Source organism: Colletotrichum fioriniae (genome assembly GCF_027942845.1).
Source record: "Colletotrichum fioriniae strain IMI 355084 chromosome Unknown scaffold_12, whole genome shotgun sequence".
Lineage (NCBI taxonomy): Eukaryota > Fungi > Ascomycota > Sordariomycetes > Glomerellales > Glomerellaceae > Colletotrichum > Colletotrichum fioriniae.
Window position 1 is genome coordinate 1,306,149 of NW_027076848.1, and position 24,055 is coordinate 1,330,203.

General features: G+C 52.1%; 7 protein-coding genes across 7 annotated transcripts; 6 read left to right on the forward strand and 1 right to left on the reverse strand.

The window, feature by feature from the left end:
• Positions 1 to 1,328: 1,328 nt before the first annotated feature.
• On the forward strand, positions 1,329 to 3,060 carry N0V96_009578 (uncharacterized protein; the record flags this gene model as incomplete). The annotated part of the gene is made up of 4 exons (XM_065758688.1): positions 1,329 to 2,222; positions 2,266 to 2,356; positions 2,410 to 2,531; positions 2,668 to 3,060. The coding sequence occupies 4 exons, from the start codon at positions 1,329 to 1,331 to the stop codon at positions 3,058 to 3,060; spliced, it is 1,500 nt and encodes a 499-aa protein (XP_065612753.1).
• Positions 3,061 to 4,679: 1,619 nt separating this feature from the next.
• N0V96_009579 (uncharacterized protein) lies at positions 4,680 to 5,773 on the forward strand (the record flags this gene model as incomplete). Its single annotated transcript, XM_065758689.1, has 5 exons — positions 4,680 to 4,752; positions 4,825 to 4,833; positions 4,895 to 5,143; positions 5,211 to 5,424; positions 5,695 to 5,773. The coding sequence occupies 5 exons, from the start codon at positions 4,680 to 4,682 to the stop codon at positions 5,771 to 5,773; spliced, it is 624 nt and encodes a 207-aa protein (XP_065612754.1).
• Positions 5,774 to 12,223: 6,450 nt separating this feature from the next.
• On the forward strand, positions 12,224 to 13,156 carry N0V96_009580 (uncharacterized protein; the record flags this gene model as incomplete). Its single annotated transcript, XM_053190250.1, has 1 exon — positions 12,224 to 13,156. The coding sequence occupies one exon, from the start codon at positions 12,224 to 12,226 to the stop codon at positions 13,154 to 13,156; it is 933 nt and encodes a 310-aa protein (XP_053052180.1).
• Positions 13,157 to 14,256: 1,100 nt separating this feature from the next.
• On the forward strand, positions 14,257 to 15,422 carry N0V96_009581 (uncharacterized protein; the record flags this gene model as incomplete). The annotated part of the gene is made up of 3 exons (XM_065758690.1): positions 14,257 to 14,323; positions 14,507 to 15,200; positions 15,269 to 15,422. The coding sequence occupies 3 exons, from the start codon at positions 14,257 to 14,259 to the stop codon at positions 15,420 to 15,422; spliced, it is 915 nt and encodes a 304-aa protein (XP_065612755.1).
• A 1,521-nt stretch (positions 15,423 to 16,943) lies between these two features.
• On the forward strand, positions 16,944 to 18,047 carry N0V96_009582 (uncharacterized protein; the record flags this gene model as incomplete). The annotated part of the gene is made up of 3 exons (XM_053190252.2): positions 16,944 to 17,122; positions 17,182 to 17,656; positions 17,745 to 18,047. The coding sequence occupies 3 exons, from the start codon at positions 16,944 to 16,946 to the stop codon at positions 18,045 to 18,047; spliced, it is 957 nt and encodes a 318-aa protein (XP_053052182.2).
• A 265-nt stretch (positions 18,048 to 18,312) lies between these two features.
• Positions 18,313 to 19,211, reverse strand: N0V96_009583 (uncharacterized protein; the record flags this gene model as incomplete). The annotated part of the gene is made up of 8 exons (XM_053190253.1): positions 18,313 to 18,385; positions 18,434 to 18,512; positions 18,563 to 18,631; positions 18,707 to 18,821; positions 18,886 to 18,951; positions 19,004 to 19,019; positions 19,080 to 19,120; positions 19,173 to 19,211. The coding sequence occupies 8 exons, from the start codon at positions 19,209 to 19,211 to the stop codon at positions 18,313 to 18,315; spliced, it is 498 nt and encodes a 165-aa protein (XP_053052183.1).
• Positions 19,212 to 19,693: 482 nt separating this feature from the next.
• On the forward strand, positions 19,694 to 21,332 carry TFB2 (RNA polymerase II transcription factor B 52 kDa subunit; the record flags this gene model as incomplete). Its single annotated transcript, XM_053190254.2, has 3 exons — positions 19,694 to 19,826; positions 19,919 to 20,006; positions 20,069 to 21,332. 3 exons carry the CDS (start codon positions 19,694 to 19,696, stop codon positions 21,330 to 21,332), a joined length of 1,485 nt encoding a protein of 494 aa, XP_053052184.1.
• Positions 21,333 to 24,055: the final 2,723 nt, after the last annotated feature.

Consider the following 24,055-nt stretch of genomic DNA (forward strand, 5'->3'; position numbering starts at 1 on the left):
ACTTTTGCATCCCCATTGGTGTTTCTGCCATCATGTGGGAGAGCTGCGGGCCATCCGTCCGTCGCATAACTAACAGCGGCCATCTTCTCCCTACCAGACCGTTGGACCATCCAGAGAAGGCCAGACAAGCTGGGATCATCGCTCAAGCAGCATCGCCAACACCACCATCTTCCTCGTTCAGTCTGACCAACCAAGCCAACCCTGTCCTGGCTTCCGTCCGTCGTTCCAAGAAGCCTGCTTTTCCACTCCACCACAAATCTCCGTCGTGTCCAAGACTAAAACTACAAAACCGCCTCGTTTCTTCCCAGCCACCACTTTTTCGCCCGTCTGTTCTCTTTTCGCAAGGACCCTTAAAAACGACACAATTCACGACTTGGACCAGTGCGAGTGCCCGCATCACATTTTCGCAGCTCCGGTGGTTCAGCAAGAACAGTTAGTTCCAGGATCGTTGTTGGGGAGTGTCGAGTAGACGGAGGACCATCATCGGGTCTACTGTCACAGGCCCATTTTCGTGAGGTCAGCTGGTAGAGTTCCAGGTTGCTTCCTGGCTTCACATTGCCTTCTCATAGGCCGATTACCACCCACGCCTACCACCACACACGACACACACAAGAGAGTCTAGAACACCGAGTCCAGTCACTTGTCGAGTTCAGTCCGGCTTTCCATCGCATCACCCGTCTTCGCCCACTACCATACATCAGTCAGCCAAACGACAAAGAGGGGTTCATTGCCTGCCTCACTCATCACCGCCGCAGACGTTGCGCACCTTAGACCATACATTGTCAGTGTTACAGTGTCACATACCAGTCTCATAAACCCTGGAAGAAGCCACTCGCACGCCACTCCAACGCAGGGCGGCGCCGCTACTCCATTATCCAATCCAAATTCCAAAATAGCCCTCTGGACCCAAGGCGGGTCAACGGCCTTCACCGACACTACCGGCGCTATTAGCCTGGGTTCGCATACCTTACGTTAGGGGGCCAGCCAATCCACCACTTACTCACTCGCTCTCTGCTGCGACACTGGATCACACACATTATTCCCGCTTTTCCCCTCTTTCTTCGCTCTCTTCTGTCCCTCTCTCCCTAGAGGTGTCGTCATCGCCCTGATTCTCGACTATTGCAATACGAGCGACTTCCCTCGAGATTCACAACCACGAACTCCTGCCATCACCCGATCATTCCACAACTTCCCGGGAACAGCCCATCACCTGTGACATCCCGGGTCTCTAATTCCACGACCACCGCTATTTTTCAGCAATATTTTGTGATACCCGAGATCGACCTTACTTTCACTTTCAACCACACATACGTTAACCATCAATCAAAATGGCCGGCCGTGCTGAGCGCTGGGACCGCGACCGCTTCATGCAAGAACGGGAGCGAGACCGCGGCTATCCAGATGATCGTCGCTATCCCGACGAACGAAGCAGATTTGAAGAGAGAAGCCGCTTCGAGGAACGTGACGACTATCGCCCACCGCCTCGCCGTGGCAGAGATCACTCAGATGAGCGCTTCGACCGCGGCCCATTGGACCGCGGACATCGCGGCGGATACGAAGAAGATTTTGTAAGAGACCGTCGCTACGTCGAGGAAGACCGTTATGGTCCTCGTCGCGGAGAGCCCCTGGACCGGGAGTTTGACCGCCGCCTTTTCTTCGAAAAAGAGCAAAGAGAAGTCCGTGAGGCCTCGCCACCACGCCGCCCGACCATGCTCCGTCGTCAGTCTTCCCTCGACACCTTTGACCGTCGCCCCCTCCGCTTTTATGAGCGTGAGGAATACCCTCCGCCAGCCCGCCGAGAAGATGTTCGCCCTCGCGACGATTACCGGGCCCCTCCATACGTTCCAATCCCTCTGCCCCGCACTCGCCAGCTGGGCCCCGCACCATCTCAACGATACGACGAGATCCAGATCGCCGAGCCAGGCTACTATGGCGACGAGGAGTTCCGTGGCATGCCTGAGCGGGTGAAGGAGCGTGAGGTCGTTACTTCACGTCGACGTAGAGATCGCAGCCGAGAGTCTAGAGTGTCGAGGTCAACCAGAAAGAGCTCGCACCGAAGCAGCTCCCGATCAAGCAGCACCTCCAGCAGGTCGACCAGCACCACCACCAAGACCGCAACGACTGTTCGCAGCTCATACCCGAAGAAGGGCAAGACCCGCATCCCACAGCGCCTGGTTTCTAAGCGTGCGCTCATCGACCTAGAGTATCCTTACATTGAAGAGGTAAGTTCCCGTTCAATTGGGTTCGCCAACTTTGGACTAACAGATCTCCCAGGGTAACACCATTATTGTTCTCAAGGCTCTAGGCCAGGACAACATCGATGAACTCCTCAAGCTCAGCGAAGAGTACAAGCAGAGTAAGTGACACCGTGTCCCTTCATCCGTCCGACTGCAGCTGACTTGATGCCAGGTGAACTGGAGATTGCCGCAGCTCGATCATCGGCTGGCAAGCATGAAGAACGCCACGAGGAGATCTACACCATCCCTCCACCTGTTGCTGCCCTCCCCCCGCCGCCCCCGACTGTCATCCATGTCCCTCCTCCTCCACCAGCGCCTGCTTCAGTAGCGCCGCCTCCTGCGCCCCCCAACCGTCGTTTCTGCTCATCCTCCGGCTCCCCCATCTGTCTACTATGAGGCGCCTCCCCCACCACCACCCGCTCCTGTTCAGGAAGTGGTCAACAAGACCACAATCATCCGCGATGTCTCTCCCGCTCGCAGCTCCACATCCTACACAACGTCGACGACCGCAACACCAGTCGTCTACGAGCGCCGAGAGTACAGCGAAGAGGTGCCCATCGGGCCCATGGCAGTTGCTGAGCGTCGCCGTAGCCGGTCTCGGTCTCGCAAGAACATCAGATCTGAGATCAAGGCTCTCGAGGCTGAGCTTCACGAGCGCAAGCACGGAAGGAGCCGCGAACTCGTCCGTGCTGAACAGATGCCCGATGGCGCTGTAGTCCTCTTCGAGGAGAAGGTTGAAAAGGTTGAGGAGCCGCGGCGCGGAGTGCGGATTGAGAAGGACAAGAAAGGTAGGATGGCCATCAGCGTACCAAAGTACTACTAAGGTACGCTTCGTCACCGTCTCGTCAAGTCAGAGCCCGGGCTAACGCGAGAGTTTTCAGGTCCTCCTCCTGGAATCATGCGCGCTATGCTGGCAACTCTCACATAAGTTTCCTGTGCTGGCCAGACGCATGACTTGTTATTCAGTACGAAATTGAACGTACAGAAGGCGATTTACAGACCTCGTACACTACGAGATGGACTTTGTTGCATTGGCTTTCAGCACGGATCAGGGTTATTCAGGACGATTTCATCATTATTATTCCCCAATAGAAAAAAAAGGAACTCCGTTGGCTTTGCGATCCCGGAAGGGATCTGCATACATGTATGGATGGGATTGGCAACCCTATAGTTTCACATGCCCCAGCCTAGGTTTAGGGGCATGGTTTGTCGCCTCTAGGTACTGGACGATTCGCCGGTATACTCTTTTTGGTTAGATGGCGCAGGTAACGAATTTATGACTTCTATTTTTAAAGCAAATTTACTATGCCATCTTGATGGAGAATCTCAATATAGCATGATTATCTCCTCAACCCCAAGCCAACCTTCCTCCCAAAAGCCTTCCGGAAACATTCAAATACTCCGCATGACTCTATCACTCAACTGCAAAGACCCGTCAATACGCTGTTATCTTCTCAGCGACCTAATATCAAGCACATCCCCATAAATACATGTACACATACAGTAGTTACAAGTGAGATTGTCATTGCACTTAGGGCGACGGGCAATGATGATTAAGAACTTTGGCTTGACAAGGGACCAGTTCGTCTGGAGGATCTTGACACATTGATGCTACATCTGAGATACGATTGCCAAGGCACGCGAAAGCAGCTCGCAGTCACAGCGCCTTGAACCTTAAATCATCAAGCCTCTCACAGGGTGTATTCCGGCCTCTCTCGCAGCTTCGAACCAGATTCACTCTGCCAAAGCATCAAAGAAGGGTCCTATCAAGACAGTGAATAGTTGATTGGAGCTTGATGACTAAAGCAACTTGAACGCGAGGTGACGCGTATGCTCAGCTGGCAAAGGGTTTCCTCCAACCCCATTCTTACGAGGTCGGCGTTTTCCAGCCCTGTCGAAGCAGGTCGTGATACGCTCCAGACGTGAGAAGGTTGGTTCACTGATAATCTAACGCGTCGTCACCCAGATCATGGCTGATTTTCTCAAATGTAAGGACCGAGTCAAGATCTCCATGGCGACGTTTCGGACATAACCTGAAGATATCGGTGTATGGGGAGAACGCGGAAGCGCGGCCTACCCCCTGTCGATCTCGTATGCTTACTTTTGACGCAGGCTCGGCATCTACGTAAGGCCCGCAAGTTTAGACGTCGAAGACTCTAAACTCCCCGAAGTGAATCTTCCCCGGGGACACTAGGAGCAGATTGGGAAATTGGAACCCGAGCACTGCCTCAACACCAACCTCTGATGTTATTGTTGATACAGGGCGTTGCAGCAAAAACACCATGAATAGCTCAGCCGGCGCGTATCAATGGAGTCCGACATCACATCATGGCTCTTTATAAAGGGAACGGGTCTTGTAGTTACACAATGAAGTTCGAAATCAGCGGATTCAGCTGAGATTGAACAAGCTTCATTCAGAAAGAGAAAGCAACAAGTGCAACAATGGATCAGCCGCCTTCCAAATATCCTTACGACCCGTCCCTCGCGGCAGCAGTCACCTTTGCCGTGTTATTCGGTATCAGTGGTGTGATACACTCTATCCAACTGAAGCGGGCTAAGACCTGGTACTGGGTCGCCTTTTTCATAGGTGTCAACTGTAAGAAGCTACTGGAACCAATAAACCCTTGGGAAACGATCTTTGCTTAACTACTACATAGTCGAAAGCATTGGATATGGGAGTCGAGCAATGAACGCATCCGAAGCACCGAATTATTCGCAGGTCCCGTTCATCATCCAGACTCTTCTGCCGTTGCTTGCTCCGGCACTGTACGCGGCCTCGATCTATATGCTTCTGGGCCGTATCATCGATTCGTTGGAGGCGGGTCATCTATCGATTATCCCCGTCGGATGGATGACGAAGATCTTTGTGTTCGGAGACGTGTTCTCGTTCGCCTTCCAGTGCATTGGTAAGCCCAGTCTCCATTGCCGTCACCTATGAAATTCCCGGAAGCACTGACTTATATTCTCCAATAGGCGGAGCTATCCTCTCCGGCGCAAGTGACAAAGACGGACTCGACCGCGGCCAGAACATCATCCTCGTCGGTCTCGGCATCCAGATCCTCCTCTTCGCAGCCTTCATCGTCACCATCTCCGTCTTCCACTATCGAATCATACATCACCCGACGACGATGAGCATGAACGGGCGACGACCGTGGAGACAGTTCATCATGGTGCTATACGCCACCTCGTTTCTTATTCTGGTGCGGTCTATTTTTCGTGTGGCTGAGTTCGCTGAGGGACGGGACGGCGTGCTTCAGACTACGGAGGTGTATTTGTACTGTCTTGACACGTCGCTTATGTTTCTCTGCGCTGCGGCTTTTAATGTTCGGTTTCCGGGGCGTATCGTTTCGCCTATTACTTTTAAAGATGAGGAGAGGTTTCCTCTTGGGGCTATCTCGAATCAGGAGGATGATGGTGCGTTTAGGCTTCGGAGGTAGCTTGAGCCTGGAGGTTTTAGAGACGGAAGTGGACCATGGGGATTTGTCATGAAGTATCTCACTACCTCAAAATCTACCTTGGTCTCGAGAGCCGGTTAGTAAAAGGGCTAATATGGACATAAGCATTCATATTCTAGTCTAGCTAATTATTCAGCCTAAGCCTCAACAACGGCATCCGGTGTTTACATTGAAAGTTCTCGGTTATTCGTTGACGGACACGGCAGGGCTTGAAAGGGCTGGGGGTAATCTGGCATGGACTCCAGCTTTCCGAAAGTCTGCCTTCGTATCTTATAATGGAAAGTTATCCGATGGAATTTTTCCCCTATGCCTTGGTTTCGCATAATCTCAACGCATCGCCCTTAGAACCAGTCGCGGGAACCATCTGAACTGTCGTACTTTCCGCCACTCGGTTCATCTCGTCAAGAGTGTACAAGGCTTTGTATTTTCGAGAAAGACTCTCCTCGAACCCATTGAATAGCAGCGCCAGAGGCGATGATTTCCATCCCATCTGTCGCTGTCTGCCATCCCCACAACTAGAGCGTCGATTCAGTAGCACCAAAACTAAGAATGTCCACTGCAGCACTAGCAGTGAAGCCAGATATGCTATCCAGTGCCAATTTATGTATATACATGTATACATGGTAAGAGCGGTGCCAATTGATGTTCTGAGATTCGGGTCAAGATGACCTATGCCCTCGTCCTGAATGTCTCCTTGGGGTTGGTTTCGAATGGCTGCTGTCATCGAGTTCGCTAAGCCGCGAACCATTAACTCGACCGTAGAGAGGCTTCCTGCACCATTCGAGTAGACGCGCTTCAGCCATTCCGGGCCTTCATATAGGCTTATGTCGTCAGATAGGCTGCCTGTGACTGTGGTCTCGAGAAGAAGCTCCAGCGTTGATATAATCCCTTGCCATGAGCTTGAGTCTATCGTCCAGACGCATTCTCGTGGAAACGACTTCATTGTAAGGTTCTGCCACTTAAACCGATCTTCGGATCCAACCCTGTATCGGGTATCGTCTACTGGTGCAACTCGAACGGTGTGAGGCGCCCCATTTGCCTCTGCGACAGAAGGTCGTTCTTTGCCGTCGATGAGGCTCGTTTTGGTCAAAAGTGCCCATGGCATTTCCTCCCAAGAGAATACCTCAAAGGGATTGTAGTTCAAAGTTCCCTCAGGCTCTGGGAGCTCTGTTTCACGGTAAACACCATCTTGGACGCTTCCGTTATAACGCTTTACACACGCATCCAGCCTACACCGAGCGGCACTGGCCGTGGTCGAAGACTGCCAACCTTCTTTGCAGCTAGGGTCAGGATTAACAACCATCAGAATGTCAAAGCTGTAGAAAGGTACAAGGAGCCCTTCGTCGTCGCGCGAAAGTCGAGGTGTCGACGAGAGCGATAGCTTTGCTGAGTTCCATGCACTGTACACTTGGGTACTTCTACCATACGTTCTATTGAATGAATCAGAATACAGTCGCCAGATGGAGTGTCCTGAGATGTCAGGATCGTCGGAGCGCGTGATTTGTTCTGTGATATCGTGACAGGAGTGACATATGGCCAGAGAAGAGAAATAACTGCTACTATCCTCCCTTGTAAAGTCGCAATTACCCCGAGGGCATCTAAAGTCGACCATGGCAGCTGTTTCCTGGGGTTGGATGAGCCCTTTCTTTATGGCCGACTCCATGATCGCGCCGAGTGGCCTGTCTAGCTCCGAGTCTGAGAAGTAACGATTTGGATCATTACGTATACGACCGGCCGAGTAGTTGTTTGCTCTCGCAACCTCTGCTAAGCTGGCGTTGACAGATTGCGTGGGAAGTAGACATCTTTTATGTTCGACCATAGCTTGAGAGATGGGGTCGATTGCGAGCGCTGCTACGGTAATGACAGCGCCTAACCCAGCCAGATATCTAACGTAGGCTTAGTAAATGGGCTGCTAAATATCGGTGTCTAAAGATCAGACACCATGACGGGCAAGGTCATTACTTGGGAAATAACTCACGTTCTCTGTGCCCGGAACAGCCGCTTGATGATTAGTATCAAGGAGCCCCAAGGCCCACGGGTAGCATTGTCAAAAAGAACAATGTCGGCTAACCTCCGCGGGCGCTGGAACCAGTCCCACTTGAGCTGACCAAGGCCTGTTTTCCATGTTGATGTCAGTGGCAAGGAAGTATCCTCGAACCCTCAAATCTTTTCAAGAACCACACACCTTCAGCAACTGGCATCACTAGAGACGTCTTGAAAATCGCAGTGAAGACGGCAACCAAGGTGTTGATCGAGATCATGTTTGGCCAATGAGGCAATGACTTGCCCTCGTGAAAGACCAAGATTATGATAATTGCGATGAGACAGCCAAGAGCGAGAAAACTGCTCAATATCTCCATCCACCAAGTTCTCCATATACCTATAGAGTAGTTTGATTCGGCATTTCTCATGTGCACGTCTTCCAGGTGACACTTATCTAAGGCGATGTGTTTATCGCCCTTCCAGCCTCGATTGCGTAGTTGACTGACAGAAGAGCCCAATGACGTTTTACTCCCTGTTGCAAAGGAATAAATTCTGCGATCACCATTGCGAGAGACCGCGGCAGGAGGTGAACTTATTGAAGCAGGGTTCGAGCAGTTAGGCGAGTATGAATCCGTAAGTTCGGCGCACTCGGATGTCGCGAGACTTAGAGGACTGCTATCGTTTTCTGATGATGCCGTGTTGTAGCTGTCGGAGACCCCCGGTAGGGGAAGCGAACGATGGTCATCTTGGGGGGTGTGGGTCGGAGACATGTCGTTGGGGATGTACAGATAGGGGTTGTCGATTCTTGAGAATATAGGTTCAGACACAATCGGTAGACACAATCGGTGTGCAGTTGAATTCGGCACCATGCTTCAATAATTAAGTGACCTTTTTCTAGGGTCTTCAGATTCGAGTTTTCGTCTTTACATGGCAAAAATTCTCTGTCTACCTTACCTATCCAATGATAAGGCTACCCTCTGTGTCTGGCCCACCGCCTCTTGGCTGTGTGACACGGGAACGACTTGTCGACATTGATCTGACGATGGTCATACTTGGCCAATCACACTTATACCTCAACAAGTGCTAAGCGACATTGACGGTCGCCCTGTGCGTTGTATACATGCAGTATAGCAGATATGACATGTACAGGGTTGCACCATGAGTTGCCTAGCGAAGAATGGGAGCACATAATTCAGAAGATATGGGATCGAATTTCTGAACTCGTTTCACGAACGGGCTCTCTAGCGATGAATTGCTGTCAGTATCGGGTGTTTCGTTTACATAAAAATATTATTTCGAGTGCTGCGTTACTTGTCTGACGATGTCAGTGAAGTCTGACATGAGCTGCCTACACCCGTTGTGAAACCTCTAGAAATATGCGTACCCGCAGGGTCAGAAGAATGTCGTATGGGGGTCCGCCGAGTATTGGTTTTCATTGGATCTAGTTGTTTGCGAACTTACATCCAGGCTTTCAGTTGAATACGTTTTCCCGCCCGGCGTTTCCTGGGTACAGCTGGAGAGCCGATCAGGACCATTTGGAAAGAGAAGGCTCTAGCGTCAGGCCTAAATCACTGTTTGACTTTGACTTTGACACCAACGAATCTACGCGAAAACACGGCTGCGCTGGTAAACCTCATTGACCCCAGTGGATGGCGCGGAGATGCCGACAGGTGTATGAGAATGCTAGAAAGCATCCAATTTCAGTACCACAAACTCTAGTTCCTTGCTTAGTGTAGATGAGCGAATGCGCGAGCACCGATGATAGCCATAGGTCTAATCCAATGGGTTGAATGTTAAAGGCCCTTAAGCGGAGTAGAGATCCTGTATCATGTTGCAAAGAGCTGTGGTGGCGAAACTGGGACGGCCGTGTGGTACCATCCGTGGGCGTAGGGGACTGGAAGATGGAGACAAACTCCACTGAATGTGCAGACAACTCAATCACACGATTAGTGAGCGTCCAATTTAATAGGCCAAGACACAAAAATTTATTTAAGTTGTAAGGTCACGAACTTGCGAAACCTTGAATCGAAGTTTGCCGAGTTGTGCAAATGATCTCAACGGGTAGAACTTGGGAGGTGGTCAATCGATGCACTAATTAACACTTCGGACGTCTCGCTTCTTATCAAATCCCGGGAACCCGCATTTCGCTCCTTATTAAGGGCCGAAATCCCAGGGTTCAGCGAGGCTCTGTGTCCGCGTTGCACGGGCACCACCAGAAATCACACATAGAACGCTCGTACTTGTTGATTGGGATAGTACTGAAAGTGTTGCCTAGATGATACAAATTCTCGCTTATAATGGCTTGATGTCATTGCTTGTCTGCGATAAATACTGCACTCTTTCTGTAGACTCGATAGATCTATCAGCTCGTTCGTTGTTATGTGCTTGGGCTGGACGTCCATCGTCACATGCGCCTTACGCAAATTGAAACGAATTCCCCTACTTGTTTCGACCTCGACCAGTTGATCATCTGAACCATGTCTCTAACGAACCACCTAGCCAGAGATGTCAGAGGTATTTATACGACAAGTCATGTGTGCTTGCGATAGGCTCAACTTCGACAAGACTTATCGTGCAGCGTCATCGACTGAGCTAGTAGGAGACATCGATTTCCGACTGTGGGAAGCTCAACGAGTTTCGGTCCAGTCCACAGACATATTAAACTAATAGCAATGAGGCAAGACGCCTTGAACCCTGCACCGAGCATGTTGTAAGTTAAAGTGAAGGGTCTAATTTTGAACATGTGCGGTAGTGCGAACTGACTTCTCCGAAATCTTAGCTCCGAGTGGCCTTTAGAGTTGAGATTACTACACTGATAGGTACGCTACAACAACCGTACGATTCAGTTGATTGCGTACGCTCCCGCTATACGATGGTGCATGTGGCTTAGAGCTCGGTGCTCAGCCTGGGCCTGTGTCACTAGTAGATCCTTGCTCGTAATGCCATAAAGGGATGGACGCCCTAATTACACCCTTTAACCAAAGCATAAAATTCAGTCTAGGGACGAGCTTAAAGAATGGTGACATCCTCTGTCCCACCTTTCTTTTCGCGATGCTCTGGAGGCCGCCGATGCCTTCGATAAGCTACTCACATCTACTCGTCTGATAGCCTTGGGTAGTAGCTTGTGCTGTTTTGTTGTTCAAAGCCCGGCATGGAGTCGGCAACTGCAGAGGCACCGCCGATTCCACGTAAGCCAGCATGCGTTCTTTGCAAATCGCGGAAAGTGAAGTGCGATCGCGAGAGCCCGGCATGCGGAGGTTGCGTCAAGGTTCGTGATCCTTCAAAGCACTCTCCCGTCAAAGACGCTTGCTTGAAGATCTAACAGCAAGTCATTTGTACTTCAGCTAGGCGCAGAGTGTGTACCACGCGAAAACTCAAAGACTCGGAACCGGAAGAAGCCCAATGTTGAACTTCAGCGAAGACTGGCGCGATGCGAAGAACTCCTCCAAAACTTTGTGGCTGCAGAAAAGCGCGAGAAGAGTAGCGACGGTACTCGTACGGAGACAAGCCCGAAAAGCAATAGCGTCACAAGTACGAAGAGCGAGACTCAAGATCAGAGCCGAGATTGGGAAATGCAAGCGCTTGAGAACTCTCTCGGAAAGCTCGTTATCGACAAAGGGTCTGTCAGGTTTACGGATAACACCATTTGGGCCACGGTATTCGATGAGGTAAAAACCCCATTGACGGTCTTCACCCACCAAATTCCTGACAATTTGTCTGCCTTCATGTAGTTACAAGCTATGAGAGCAGTCGTGGAGGACGCCGACAGTCCTGCGAGCGTATCAAGCCTACCCGAAACATCGATTCGACAACCGTCTGTTGCAAACGACGCAAGCATCATGGACGCAAGAGAGCCCAGATCCGGCAACACGCAACATCTGCATCCCCCTCCGAGTCATGCTATGCTACTATGGCGGATGTTCGTAGATCGAGTCAACCCAATTACGAAACTCATACACGTGCCGTCCGCGCAACGCCATCTGGTGCAGGCCATGACGACTCCGCCATCTTTGCCACGAGACATGGAGGTTTTGTTCTTCTCGATCTATGCGTGTGCTGTTAGTTCGATGAGGCAAGAAGAATGCGTAAGGTTACTGGGTCAGTCGAAGATAGAGCTCCTGGACAGGTTTTCGAAGACCCTGCGAAAAGGACTTTATCGCGCGCGCTTCTTGGAGAAGCCAACTTTCGTGCTATTGCAAGCACTCGTACTTCAACTGGTACGGAAAACCTCATGCACTGTCTTAGACCTCCAAAGCGGCGCACAAATCCATGCCATCCTAAAAGGTTGAGTGTCCAGCTAAGACAAGTATTTGTTAGGTTGCGATTCCAGATCGAGAGAGCGGCCACGCGAATTGGGTCATGAGCGGCGTCTGTATTCGAAGTGCCCAACGTCTAGGGCTACATCGAGATGGCTCGCAACTGGGACTTTCCCCCTTCCAGACAGAACTACGACGACGCGTCTGGTGGAACATTGTCCTACTCGATTTTCGATTCGCGATGGCCTCTGGATTCAACCCGACTCCGCTATCACGGGCTTGCAGCTGCAAAATGCCCACCAACATCAACGACGCCGATTTCGATGTCGATACCGCGATTCCCCTCGAGAACAGAGACGGCCCAACTGAAATGATTGTCTCTTTGGCGGTTTGCAGCTTGTCACGATGTCTCACCCAGCGAACCAACTTGAGCCATGCCATGTTCGTCGTTGAGAAGAGCGACGTGTCAGACGAGCTCAGTCGAGCTCACAGTATCGAGCTGGAGAAGTTCGTTGTGAACTTTGAAGAATATTTGGAGGATATCGAAAAGCGTTATTGCGACCCGAGTGCGGGGGATCTGCACATATTTGCTTTGCAGCTAAAAACAGCCATGGTTGACAAGATTCGTATCATGGCATGCAAGCCCAAGGGGGCTGTAGAGCCACCGCCCGAGGTGAAAGGGGACATCCTGTTTCGTGTCTCACTCGAGGCGGCTGAGCACGTTGCGAACCATCTTCAAGTGATGGAGGGCTGGAACTTTGTGTGGTATGTTCTTCAGTATCTCGAGTACGACTTGTTCCTCCACCTGATCGGTCGACTGTGTCTCCAGTCAACGGGCGACTTGGTCGATCGAGCATGGAAGGTGCTGCCCATCATATATCAATACCAGGAAGACTACTTCGAAATGTCGGTTCACCCATATGCCGTCGCAGGAGCGGTCCTTGTCAGGGCGTGGAGACACAGGCAGGAAAGCTTGCTCTCCCAGCTGGGCTATCTGCCCCCGACCCCGGATTATGTTCAGAGAGTTGAACAGTGTTTGGCCGCCAATGGATCAGTCGGCAGTTCCCCTCCCGAGCTGATGCCTCCTTCAAGAGGGGCTGTGCCGGAGACTACTGGGTGGGAGGACTCGGAATGGGGATGGAACCCGCCCGTGTTTGGCATCGAAACCTACGATCTTGAGTACATAGTAGGACAGGACTCATTGGCGTGGCCTCCGCCTCAGTAGCGACATGTGTGGAAGAATCTGGATAGCAATCGGGAGGAGCCCTAGAGAGAAGAGAGCGGCAGAGGCGGAGAAGAAGTCTGACGGTCTCTATCTCTTAGCTAGGTACTAAAAGAATAGCGCGAAGCATGATTCTCAAAATTTTTGGATAGAGCTATGATCACCAGTGAATAGAAGAGAGTCCCTCATCACTCAATCACATGTCTTCGATTCGATCAAGTACTTTACCCAGCAAGAACTATTATCATGGCTGCCTTTCTTTACAGCCTACCGGGCCTCCCAACTCGTCCACAGCGCTGCTTATAGGGACACCGTGTTGAGGCTCGGATCAACTATATACGCCAATAGGGAAGCCGTTACTCATGAACAAATGACCTAGCCAATCAAGTCCCATGGTCGATGAGCAAGAAGCCGAATGTAGAGTCCTTGATCAGTATATCATGATTTTGGTAGTGCTGTAACTTTGTCGCACCATCCTAGCGAAGCGGAGGGACCTCCTCCGCGCACGTGATATCCAATCTCTCGATCCCTGTCTCGTCCGGTCTCAGGCTGGCCCACCTTTACTCTATTTGTCTTTGCTCTCCACACTTTGATCGACTCGTGGCGGTGTTTGGATGAACGGGAAGAACTCGATACCCCCTGACTAACTCGCTAGACAAGACTTTGAGCCTCAACGTGGTGAGCACTCAGCTGCCGTGCCGGTCGTCCGTTGAGTCTTTGGGGAAACATCCTAAAATGCCGCTTCGGTTACATCGGCAGAGGTCAATCAATACTTGAGGAAGAAGGGACTATGCCCCGCCCATGGAGCAATCCGAGGACCCGGGGACCTGGGGGTCCCAAGCTTTTTTCGCTCCCTTCCGTTAATTGAGGGGCTCCGGGGGCTTAATGGGTCTGGTAAGGTGTAGATTAAATGTCAAGCCCCCTTCGAAGAGCAAGTTTTCCGTCATGACGGGTACGAAAGCGACCGTGTTTATATAGGTGTTGCTGGGTTCCCGTCGATCGTCCTTGCTGATCTATCGCATCCCCGCCTGTCTTTCCATTCTTTCCAACCGAGTCGTTCGTTTTTTGAAAACACATTCTTTATTTGACAGGTGCAGGACACAATGAAGTCACAGATCTTGACCACCGGCCTCTTGGCTGCTGGGGCGAGCGCTCTGGAGAAGCGTGCATGTACCGCGACGGCGGAGTGGCCCGGCTTTGCAAATGTCAAGCATGCTTTCGTCTTGTAAGTCTGCAATTGCTCTACATTTTGTCTTGCAGATAAGCTAACAGTTATCAGCGGCGATTCGTACTCCCAAACAGGCACGATATATGGAGGCCTCGAATCAATGTCATCCAGCTAACATATCACAGGCTTCAACACATCCCTCGAAGCTCCTAACCCCGCCAACCCCCTCGGAAACCCTTCCTACCCGGGCTGGACCTCCTGCAACGGGCCCAACTGGGTCGACTACTTGACCGTAAAGCACAATGCATCCCTCCTGTACACCTACAACCTTGCATACGGCGGCGCCACCGTCGACGCCGACCTCGTCAAGCCCTACGCCGACACGGTACTCACCCTCAAGGACCAGGTCCAGACACTCTTCAGCAACGCCTACGCCGCAAAAACAGCCCCTGCCTGGACAGGCGCGGACTCTGTGTTTGCCTTCTGGATCGGTGTTAACGATATCGGCAACTCGTACTGGAACGGCGCCGATGCCACGTCTGCGCTCAACACCAAGATCGTGGACGTCTACCAGGGTCTGGCCAAGGAGCTGTACGAGGCGGGCGCGAGGAACTTTGTGTGGTTGACGACGCCGCCTGTCGACCGGACGCCGATGCTCCTTGCCGAGAATGCGGACGCGCAGAAGCTCTGCAAGGATGACGTCGCCGACTTTAACAGCAGGGTCAATGCCATGGCGAAGAATGTCACGACGTGGGAGGGTGCGAACTCGTGGGTTGTTGATGCCAACGGGGTGTTCAACGGTGTGCTTGATAACGTGGCCAAGTTTGATGCTACCAAGGGGTACAAGAACACTACTGGATACTGCGAAGCGTACAAGGAGTAAGTCACCCTTGAAATCGAATAGCCTGGCATGGCGGGTAGAAGGTGACAAGCTAATCCTTGAACAGCGGAACGACGGCTCAGGACACCCTTATTGACAGCTGCACCTACCCGGTCAACGAGTACTTCTGGCTCAACACGCTGCATCCTACTTACCCCATCCACGATGCGGTTGCCGAGACCGTTGCTTCGGCCCTGGAGGCCGGGCCTAACGTGTGCTAAGGTCGTTGGTGGAGATGATGGGTGATCTGTCTGTATCTACTTGTATTTACTTGCAAGTTCTGGGTCTACGTACAAATCAAAACAAGGTACTGCCATTCGTCATCGCATTTGCTAGCAGTGGTGGGGTTGGTGCCTTGGGGCGCATCTTGAATCCTCCTGGACCAGTTATATGGGTAAGGTGATGGTATTACCTGGAGAGACTGCATGTGAGATCAGATGAGTGGATGTACGAGACCGTCTTTACACCGTTGTGGTATCCGTATACCGCCAGGCGTCTAGTGTTTGGGGAGGTTAAGGCAGTTCGAAGTCGCACTTGACTACCTCACACGGCATCAGTCATTCCACGTCACGTTGCCCGAGAGCTTCTCACGTTCACTGCAGCAGGCCATGTTTGCTGAACTGGTTACCCACAGAGAAAAAGCAAGCCTATCACGTTCATCACATTCCTTACAACGAGGCTTTGCCAGAGGCTGAGCACGTTGCCAAGGCGCTACGGCTCAATAGGCTGTAGCATTTACTGCCCGACCATGGTGCCCTCCAGTTCGGCAAAGAGCTCAAGTGGAAAAGATTATGTGGCAAGTACGGATGCATTATGGGAATTATCAATCTGGCGGAGACGAAGTATTGTTAGATGCTCTGGGGCAAGGGACAAAGTTTTCCTCAATCATATCCCAAAGTAGCGCGGTATACTCTCGCGAGAATAGACTAGTTTCTTCTTTGATAATAAGCCATTTGCTCAAATACTTATAGTATTGCACGGAGTTCAGATAGTCAGCATCATCTTGGAGAATATCAGCGCAATGTCATCTGTTGTTGAGACTTTGGGGGGCTTCAACCTCGAGCTCTCCAGAAGAAGAGGAATTAAGCTTGAATTAAGCTAGAAAAGAGGCTTGGCTCTAAGCCTACAGCGATCTCAGACTGGCGAATGATCACCAGCCAGCCATCAGGAGATTGGACAAGGGGGTGGTCAAGCCTTGCAAGTAACTTGTCACCAGTCCAAGTCAGTGTCTGATCTTTTTCTGCGGCCAACCCCAAGACACCGACTTGTGACGCTGGGAGGCTGGGGCCAATATTTCCCTCCATGAAGGTCAAATAACATCGATTCGGCTGTTGGACCTTCTTGGCGACGAAGACAAGGTCTCTCTGGTTGGTGCAGAGCCATGTGTCGCGCCCTGGAGAAGTGGCAGAGTGGAAACCGGGCGGAGTGGGTAGAACTGCAATCGCCCGGGGCTAGTGCGGCACAGCATGCGCCAGGCGTCCTTCGCCCGGCCGGGGTGAGACACTCGTACGCGAGAATCCAAAGCGGATGTTAAAGCAGGCTATGCTCGTGAGACCGCTCATTTTTGTTTGACGGCTGGTCATACTTAAATTAGGAGAGGAGACGGGACTTACTTTTGTACCTCAGCCTTTTGTCTATCCATTTAGTTCAACAATAACAACAGCTTTGATCCAAATACCCACGAAAAACAAACATCCCCAGGCGGTCCTACAGAGAACCGAAACCACAACGCCCTTCCAACCATGAGTCACTATGATGCTCAATATATCGTGGGGATCGTGTACACTGTTATAAGCGCCCTGGCTGCTATCGCGGGCTCCGCATTTTTCGTTCTCCTTCTCCGAAAGACATCGAAAAGCTATCGTGATCCCACTCGCCGATGGGTGGCCATCACCAAAGTTGCTCTGGGGCTCTGGTTATTGTAAGCACCTCAACTCCATCTAGGTATTTGACAGCGGCTAATGTTAACATCGTCTCTAGTTCCGAACTCTTTTATGCAATTCTCAACATCATCTCCCTCGCATACGGAAGCACATTCGAATTCTACTCTTCATTGGCCAAGTTCATCTCGTACACCTCGTACATCCTCTCTTGGTTCTTCGACGTCAGCCAGGCCTTGACTTTCTTGGCACTCTTCTACCTCGCCCGCGCAATTACCCTCCTCCGCGTCGACGAGACCTCAAAACGGTACCGGATAGGCAAAATAGTCTCTCTGGGCGCCGTCGTCTTGATCTCAGTGCTCAGCTTCGTGGCAATGTGCCTCTGGATTAGTACCAGGGAGGGTTACTATTCTTGGGGCTTTGATAGTGACAATTACGAGAGGGTGATGATGAGAAGACAGGTGGCTCAGATTTTCGATCTCATTTGTGGCATTGTCAACCTCTTATGCGCCATTGGTGCCGTCACATACATTGCCCTGGTCCGCAAGAACGCCCTTAAGGGTCCTCTGCACAAGGTCAGTTTTTTGCTTCCTTTACCAACGTCCCTCAGTATTGAAGGAGGCGGTTGTGAATTGAGTCTGAGTGCTAACATACCACGGCTAGGCCTCGAACCTTGCGCTTGCAATTAGCATTTTGTGGCTGGTCCGCGCAGTCTGGTCTCTCTTTGCCCAGCTTTCCTCGAGATACGGATACTACTACTACAACTACGACACTTACACTTGGTTCAACGTTGTCTCGCTGGTCGTCGGCATTTTGGGCAGCTTCGCCGTTTTCATCATGCTCTACTTCCTGGCCACTCAGGATAAGTACGGCCTCAATACGCGTGGGGAGCTGGTACAGCCCGCGAAGTTGAGGGACGAAGAGGCATCGGGAGCCCACATCACCACTGCCAATAGCGTATATTGATTTGATCGAGGACAACTCGGGCGGTCAGCTACGTTCGGGAGGTTTATCCGAAGACCTGTTCTTGCGGGTAGAACTTAAGGAGGCGCGACAATTAAGCCTGATTTGGTTGAGAATTGGGGAAAGGCGAGGAACAGCATGATACCAGATAATGCGTGATGATACTCAATGCTTCTAACTTACGAATACACGACATCTGATGCATTGTACCCCCATCCACTTTTGACGTTGTTGAATGTAGCTAATGCACTCTGATTTACCACATGTTTCATTTCTCCTCTTCAGCAACATACTCGTCAGGTGCGACAAAGTCTTCTGATCCCCAGGTCTTGGCAATATACCTAGATATAAGTCAGCAAAGTGCTGGGACGGGTTTGAAGGAGCCTCACTTGGTATGACTTCCTCTCGCAGCCAACTCGCCCTTGTTGTTGAAGAATGTGACTGTTGTATATGCAAGCGTTCTGCCCACTGCAAAGAATTAGTTTGAGCTCGCTACTTGGGACAGGGCCAAGACGTACTCTTATCACAGGTGGCGGTGCCCGTCATGATGTCGCCAGGCTTGCCTCCAGGGTTGAGATACGTGACTACTGCAGTCAGTTGACAAGTCCAACCATGACCATGAATTCAATCATGAGTGCTGATAGATGGACTTGAATACTCACCGTTGATGTCAGTCGAGACACCAGTCATAAATCGTCCCTTGGAAGCGACAGCGAGAGAGCCACCGAGGTCAACAAGACTAGCAAGAGTTCCGCCATGAATCGTGGAAAGGCGGTTCTATGGGTCGATTTGGCTCAGTCAGTGGTGCCTTGGGCAAACAACGAGTATGGATGAGACGTACCGTGTGCTCCTTTTGGATTGCCAACTCGAAATCAACTTTGCCCACCGATGCGCCAGTCACCCGAAACTGATCAGGTGTGAGTAAAGTATCGCGCACATGCGTGAATGTTTGGACATACGTTGTTGCCAAGAAGCCTGATGTCGTGTCAGTACTCATTGGGTGATACACAGTACAGCAGATGCAAGCCAGCTTACCTCGGCTCCAGTCCAGAGTCCTTGGTGAAGGAGTTGAAGACCTGAGGGGCAATTAGACTCAATTGGCGACCAAAATCTGAGGTAGAAACTCACTGAGCGCACGAAGCGCAACGGAGGCAGCTTTGGGGCCATATTTTGGCGTTAAATGGCAAGCAAAGTGATGAGAATCGGTGAGAATGAGTTTCAAGGTGAACTCGGCGAGCTTCGGGAAGGGAGTCGCGACGGGGAATATGACGTGCGGACGACACACAGTACGTACCTTACCTATCTCTGGCTGATAACAACTCTTATCAGCGCATCTCGATAAGATAAGAAATCCCAAGCTCCGAGCAGCCAGGCACAACCCACGAGAGCCCCTGCCTAAGGCGGAAACCTCCGTAGACCCCTGCCTGCCCAGTTCCATTGATGATTGAATGATCGGCTACGCCATGCAATTCGACTGGTCGCAAACCATCGTGAACTCTTCCAACCCACGACGGCTCTACCACTTCGATCCACCCACCGTCGGCGAACTCGAGTCCGAAACCCCGCGCTGCCTATACGAACATGAGATAACATCGATTCACATCTTCGTTCCCTCCTCTACCCAAAACCCAGCGCGCAAATCGCCCATCATGTCGGTCAGCTCGGGTCAATCGCTCCAGCTGGCCGACTATTTGGAGAAGCTGCCCGGCACGACCTTTAGGAAGCTGTACCTGCAACCCTCTACGGCCTTTGCTATCTTCCGCAGGATGATTCCGCCGCTGGGTGAGAAGCCATGACCTCCCCTTGGATCGATAACTCGGGGCATTGGGTTGTTTCGTTGGAGAAAGAGCAAGGTCGCTGACCCAGAAGCCCAGCGAAAACCATCGTCATGGCCATTCTATACATGCCGCAGCCCATGCTGCTAGAGGACCTCGATGTTTGGGTCAAGCCGGATTCAAGAAGGTGCGCTCTGAAGTCTGACTAGTCACATGCGCCATCTAACACACCATCTTGCTTTCTCTCAGGCAAAAAGACCAGGCAATCTCGACCCTTCGCAGCCTGCACATCCTCCAAATCACACCTCCCTCCAAAGAACGGCCACAAGAGATGCAGCTCACGACAAACTTCAAAAACTCGCTACGGCTCGCACTCGAAGGCGGAGGATCCCACAACTCCTTCGGCGTGCCCTCCTCCCTCCCCGTCCCGCCCGAAATCACCGTCCCGTTCCTCGACCGCTATGCCCGTCGCAAGTGGGAGGACATCCTCCACTACATTGTCAACACCGTGAACCCCGGCGGCGCCGACGTCAGCGGACCTAAGGCGTCTGTTAAGGATCTGCTCGCCGCCGGTGCGCTCGTACGTCGCGCCAACGGTGCCGTCGGCATCACACAGGCCGGCTTCACCTTCCTCCTCCAGGAGGCCAACGCCCAGGTCTGGACCCTCCTGCTGCTCTGGCTCGAAGCTACCGAGCACGCCTCCGCCGTCACGGGAATGGAGAGCACCGACGCCCTCAGCTTCCTCTTCCTTCTCGCGAGTCTCGAGCTTGGCAGAGCCTACGATACCCAGGCTCTCACTGAACCACGGCGCAACATGCTCCCCAGTCTTCTCGACTTTGGCCTCATCTACATTCCCCAACACAAAACTCAACAATACTTCCCGACCCGCTTGGCAACGACGCTCACGAGCAGCTCCAGCGCCCTCCGCAGCGCAGGCGCAGGCTTCTCCGCCGCTCTCGCCGCAGCCACTGGTCCACGGCCCTCCAACGGCCTGACCCCCGGCGGAAGCGAGGAGAACAAGGGCGGCAGCATCATCGTCGAGACGAACTACCGCATCTATGCCTATGGCCAGACACCACTCCAAATCGCCGTCCTCTCACTCTTCTGCAAGCTCAAGCTGCGTTTCTCCGACATGGTATCAGGCCGCCTCACGCGTAACTCGATTCGCAACGCCGTCGAGCGCGGCATCACAGCCGACCAGATTATCTCGTACCTCGCCGCCCACGCGCACGAACAGATGCACCGCATGGCTGCGGTACGTAACCGGCCCGTCCTACCGCCCACCGTCGTCGACCAAATCCGGCTGTGGCAGCTCGAGACGGAACGCATGACGACCACGAGCGGCTTCTTGTTCCGTGATTTCGACAGTCCTAGGGAGTACGAGGACATCGCGGGCTACGCGGCGGAAATTGGCGTATTAACATGGCGCAACGACAAGCTTGGCATGTTCTTTGCTAGCAAACACGAGCAAATTAGGGACTACCTTAAGTTGAGAAAGAAGGCTGAGGATTAGACAGAGGCGCTATCGTGCTATTCCGAGAGACATAGATAGACCTAGGCACAGGTCTAGAGGCGCCCAGGGTATATTGCAAGGCGACTACAAGCATTAGCAGGCGTTTTTGGAATGGAGATGGTTCAGGCTGGTGTAGAAAGTAAATGGGTATTGTTCTTGACAGCTAACTTTTGGTCTCCCGTAACCTCCATCTCTGGTGAACGCCATCTAAAAACAATGCATGGACATAAGGTCCTTTTCCTCGTACACTCCCCCTATACGACAAAGACTCGTCTTGACCGAATCGAACAATGCGTTTATGCATCCATTCCTGTATACCTCCGGCCTTTCTCCTTCCCTAAGTCCAACCAAAGCCAACAAATGAAGTTAAACGCCAATAACCATGTTCTACAATAACCCTCAGATAGCGACTTACTCCAGACCATTACATAATGCTTGCTCGCATGACGTTCCCCTGCTTGCCTTTGCCAGCTTCTCTCTCCAACTGGGAGCTGCCGAAGCTCCGTCTTCCACCTCCGCTTCCACTAAAGAGCCGCGCAACGAATCCCCTGTCTGAGTTTGTGCCTTCTGGCAGGAGTACGCTGCGTCCCATTCTTCGGGCGTACGCCTCTTGCCATGCGTGTAAGCTTTTCTGGGCCTCGGATGTACCGCAAAGTGCTTGGAGGTGTAGGAAGATGCGAAGACTGCGATTGTCTTCGTCCGAGAGTCGCTTAGCTTCTTGGATAGCGGCAGTGCCGTAGCGGTCGAGGGCCGTTGTGGTGCTCAGGGGTAAATTGCCACGGCCTTGATAGGCAGCACGTTGTTGAGCAAGAATACTGGCCTTGGATGCGTGGGCTGTGACAAAGATCGATAGAGTCTGCTCCTGAAGTGATTCACCTTGGAAACGATCCTGTAGTGACATGAAACGACCCGACCAGTAAGCTGATGGCTGGGCTGTCGTAATGATGAGTGGGTTGACTTCAGGACTGATAGGAGTTGGGGTTCTAGTAGGAATGGTAGTTGTAAGAGTCGAAGAGCTGCTGGTGTTACGAGACGTCACTGTCTGCTGTGAGGCCTTACGATCACTTCCAGTGAAGCTAGCTAGAGATGTCCTAGAGAGAGAGGCGGTGAGGTTTGACAGAACGGTAAAGGTGCGAGACTTGGGCAGTCGTTTCTTCTCTATTCCGCCCGTGGGCGATCTTGATTGCTTTTGACGACCTCCGAGTGCAGGGCTGCTTCCGCCGGAACTTTCAATCGTCTGTCCCGCACCTCTTTCGATTTCGGACGGCACGGATGTATGAGGCGGCCCTCGCAGGTGTGTGTTGTTTGTGATGGCCATGACGGGGAAGCTGGCGACAGTCGGATTGCTGGACAACGGTCCTCCTGTGGTGAAGCTGGCTGACAGTCGTCTAACTCCATGAGGTCTTGCCACACACAGTTGGGCTGCTGTTTCCGAAGGCGGTATGAGCTGGTTCTCTTGGGAACTGATTCTCTCGCACTGCGTAGGAGCGGCCTCATCTGAAGATGGAATGCGCGTATTGTCAGCGTTGGCGTGGGGAATTTCCCCCAACACTCGACGATCTTTGACAGCAGCTTGTCTTTGAGAAGTGAGAAATGGTTGGTAGCTTCCACGACCGGATAGGATACCTTGCCGCTGAAGAGGTGCGCGGGTTTCTCCTCGAGATGTTCGATGGTCGGCATTGACAGATTCGGGGGTTCCACAACCTTTGCTTGCTTGGGAAGTCTTGAGAGTACCACTTTGTCGATTAGTGCCAAGAGTCGAATGGCCTCTCCCCGAATCAGCGTCTGAGGTCGGTTGAGAGATGTCTGAGTATGGCTTTTCGGTGTCGTTGATGCTCGAAACGACGGTGATTGCTTCGGCACGCTCAAGATCCGGTCCGCTGCTACGCTGGACAGGCCCAACAGGTCCCGAGATGGTCTGGCGCGACGTGGTGTGCTTTGGTCTCCGAGAATTGCGATTCCGAAGCGGGAGGAACGAAGATGCAGATAGACGGTCTCGCATTTTTCCAGCAGAATAATGAGTGCGGCAAGATACAGGATGCACTCGAGAAAGATGAGGTAGGGGATTGCCCAAATGAGGACGGTGATAGTTACCTGGCAGGCTTCAAGGGCGTGCTTTGAAGAGGCAACGATGATGGCGATTGACTGAGTGAAGGAGTGGAAGTTGAGAGTAGCTGCGAGAAAACAAGACTTGGCCCAAAGAGAAAAAAGGCGTAGGTTGGCGTTGGCCAGGTCGCTGCAGAAGTAGGAAATCGTGATGATGCAGCGCGTGGTGTGGGCGAGTAAGACCAGGCCAAGCGATCCGGAGCCGGCGGGGGACATTGTCTGGAGAGGAAAGTGAATTACAAGAATTAAATCAGACGATGCGAGAATTTCAGTGTTGGAAAACGCAGCCAGAGCGGTGAATTGCAGCCGTGGCGAGGTGAGCCAAAAGTGAGGTTCAGATGAAAAAGTGCTCTGATGTTGTTGGATGTTTGGAGGACGCGTCGACATGGAGTGCACGGTCGAGGACCTTGAACAGATGTCGACTCACATGCAGCTCTTGCCGAGCGAGAGAGAAAGACAATCGAAAGCCGTCGCGAGAGGAAGGTCGAGTGCTGTTGTCGTTGCCATCACCGTCAACTTCTCCTGACGTCCCTGCCGCGATGTTTATTCAGTACCAAGTGAAAGAGACAGCATCGACCATGAGGTACCAGGATATGCTTTACGAGCGTCACTTCCCA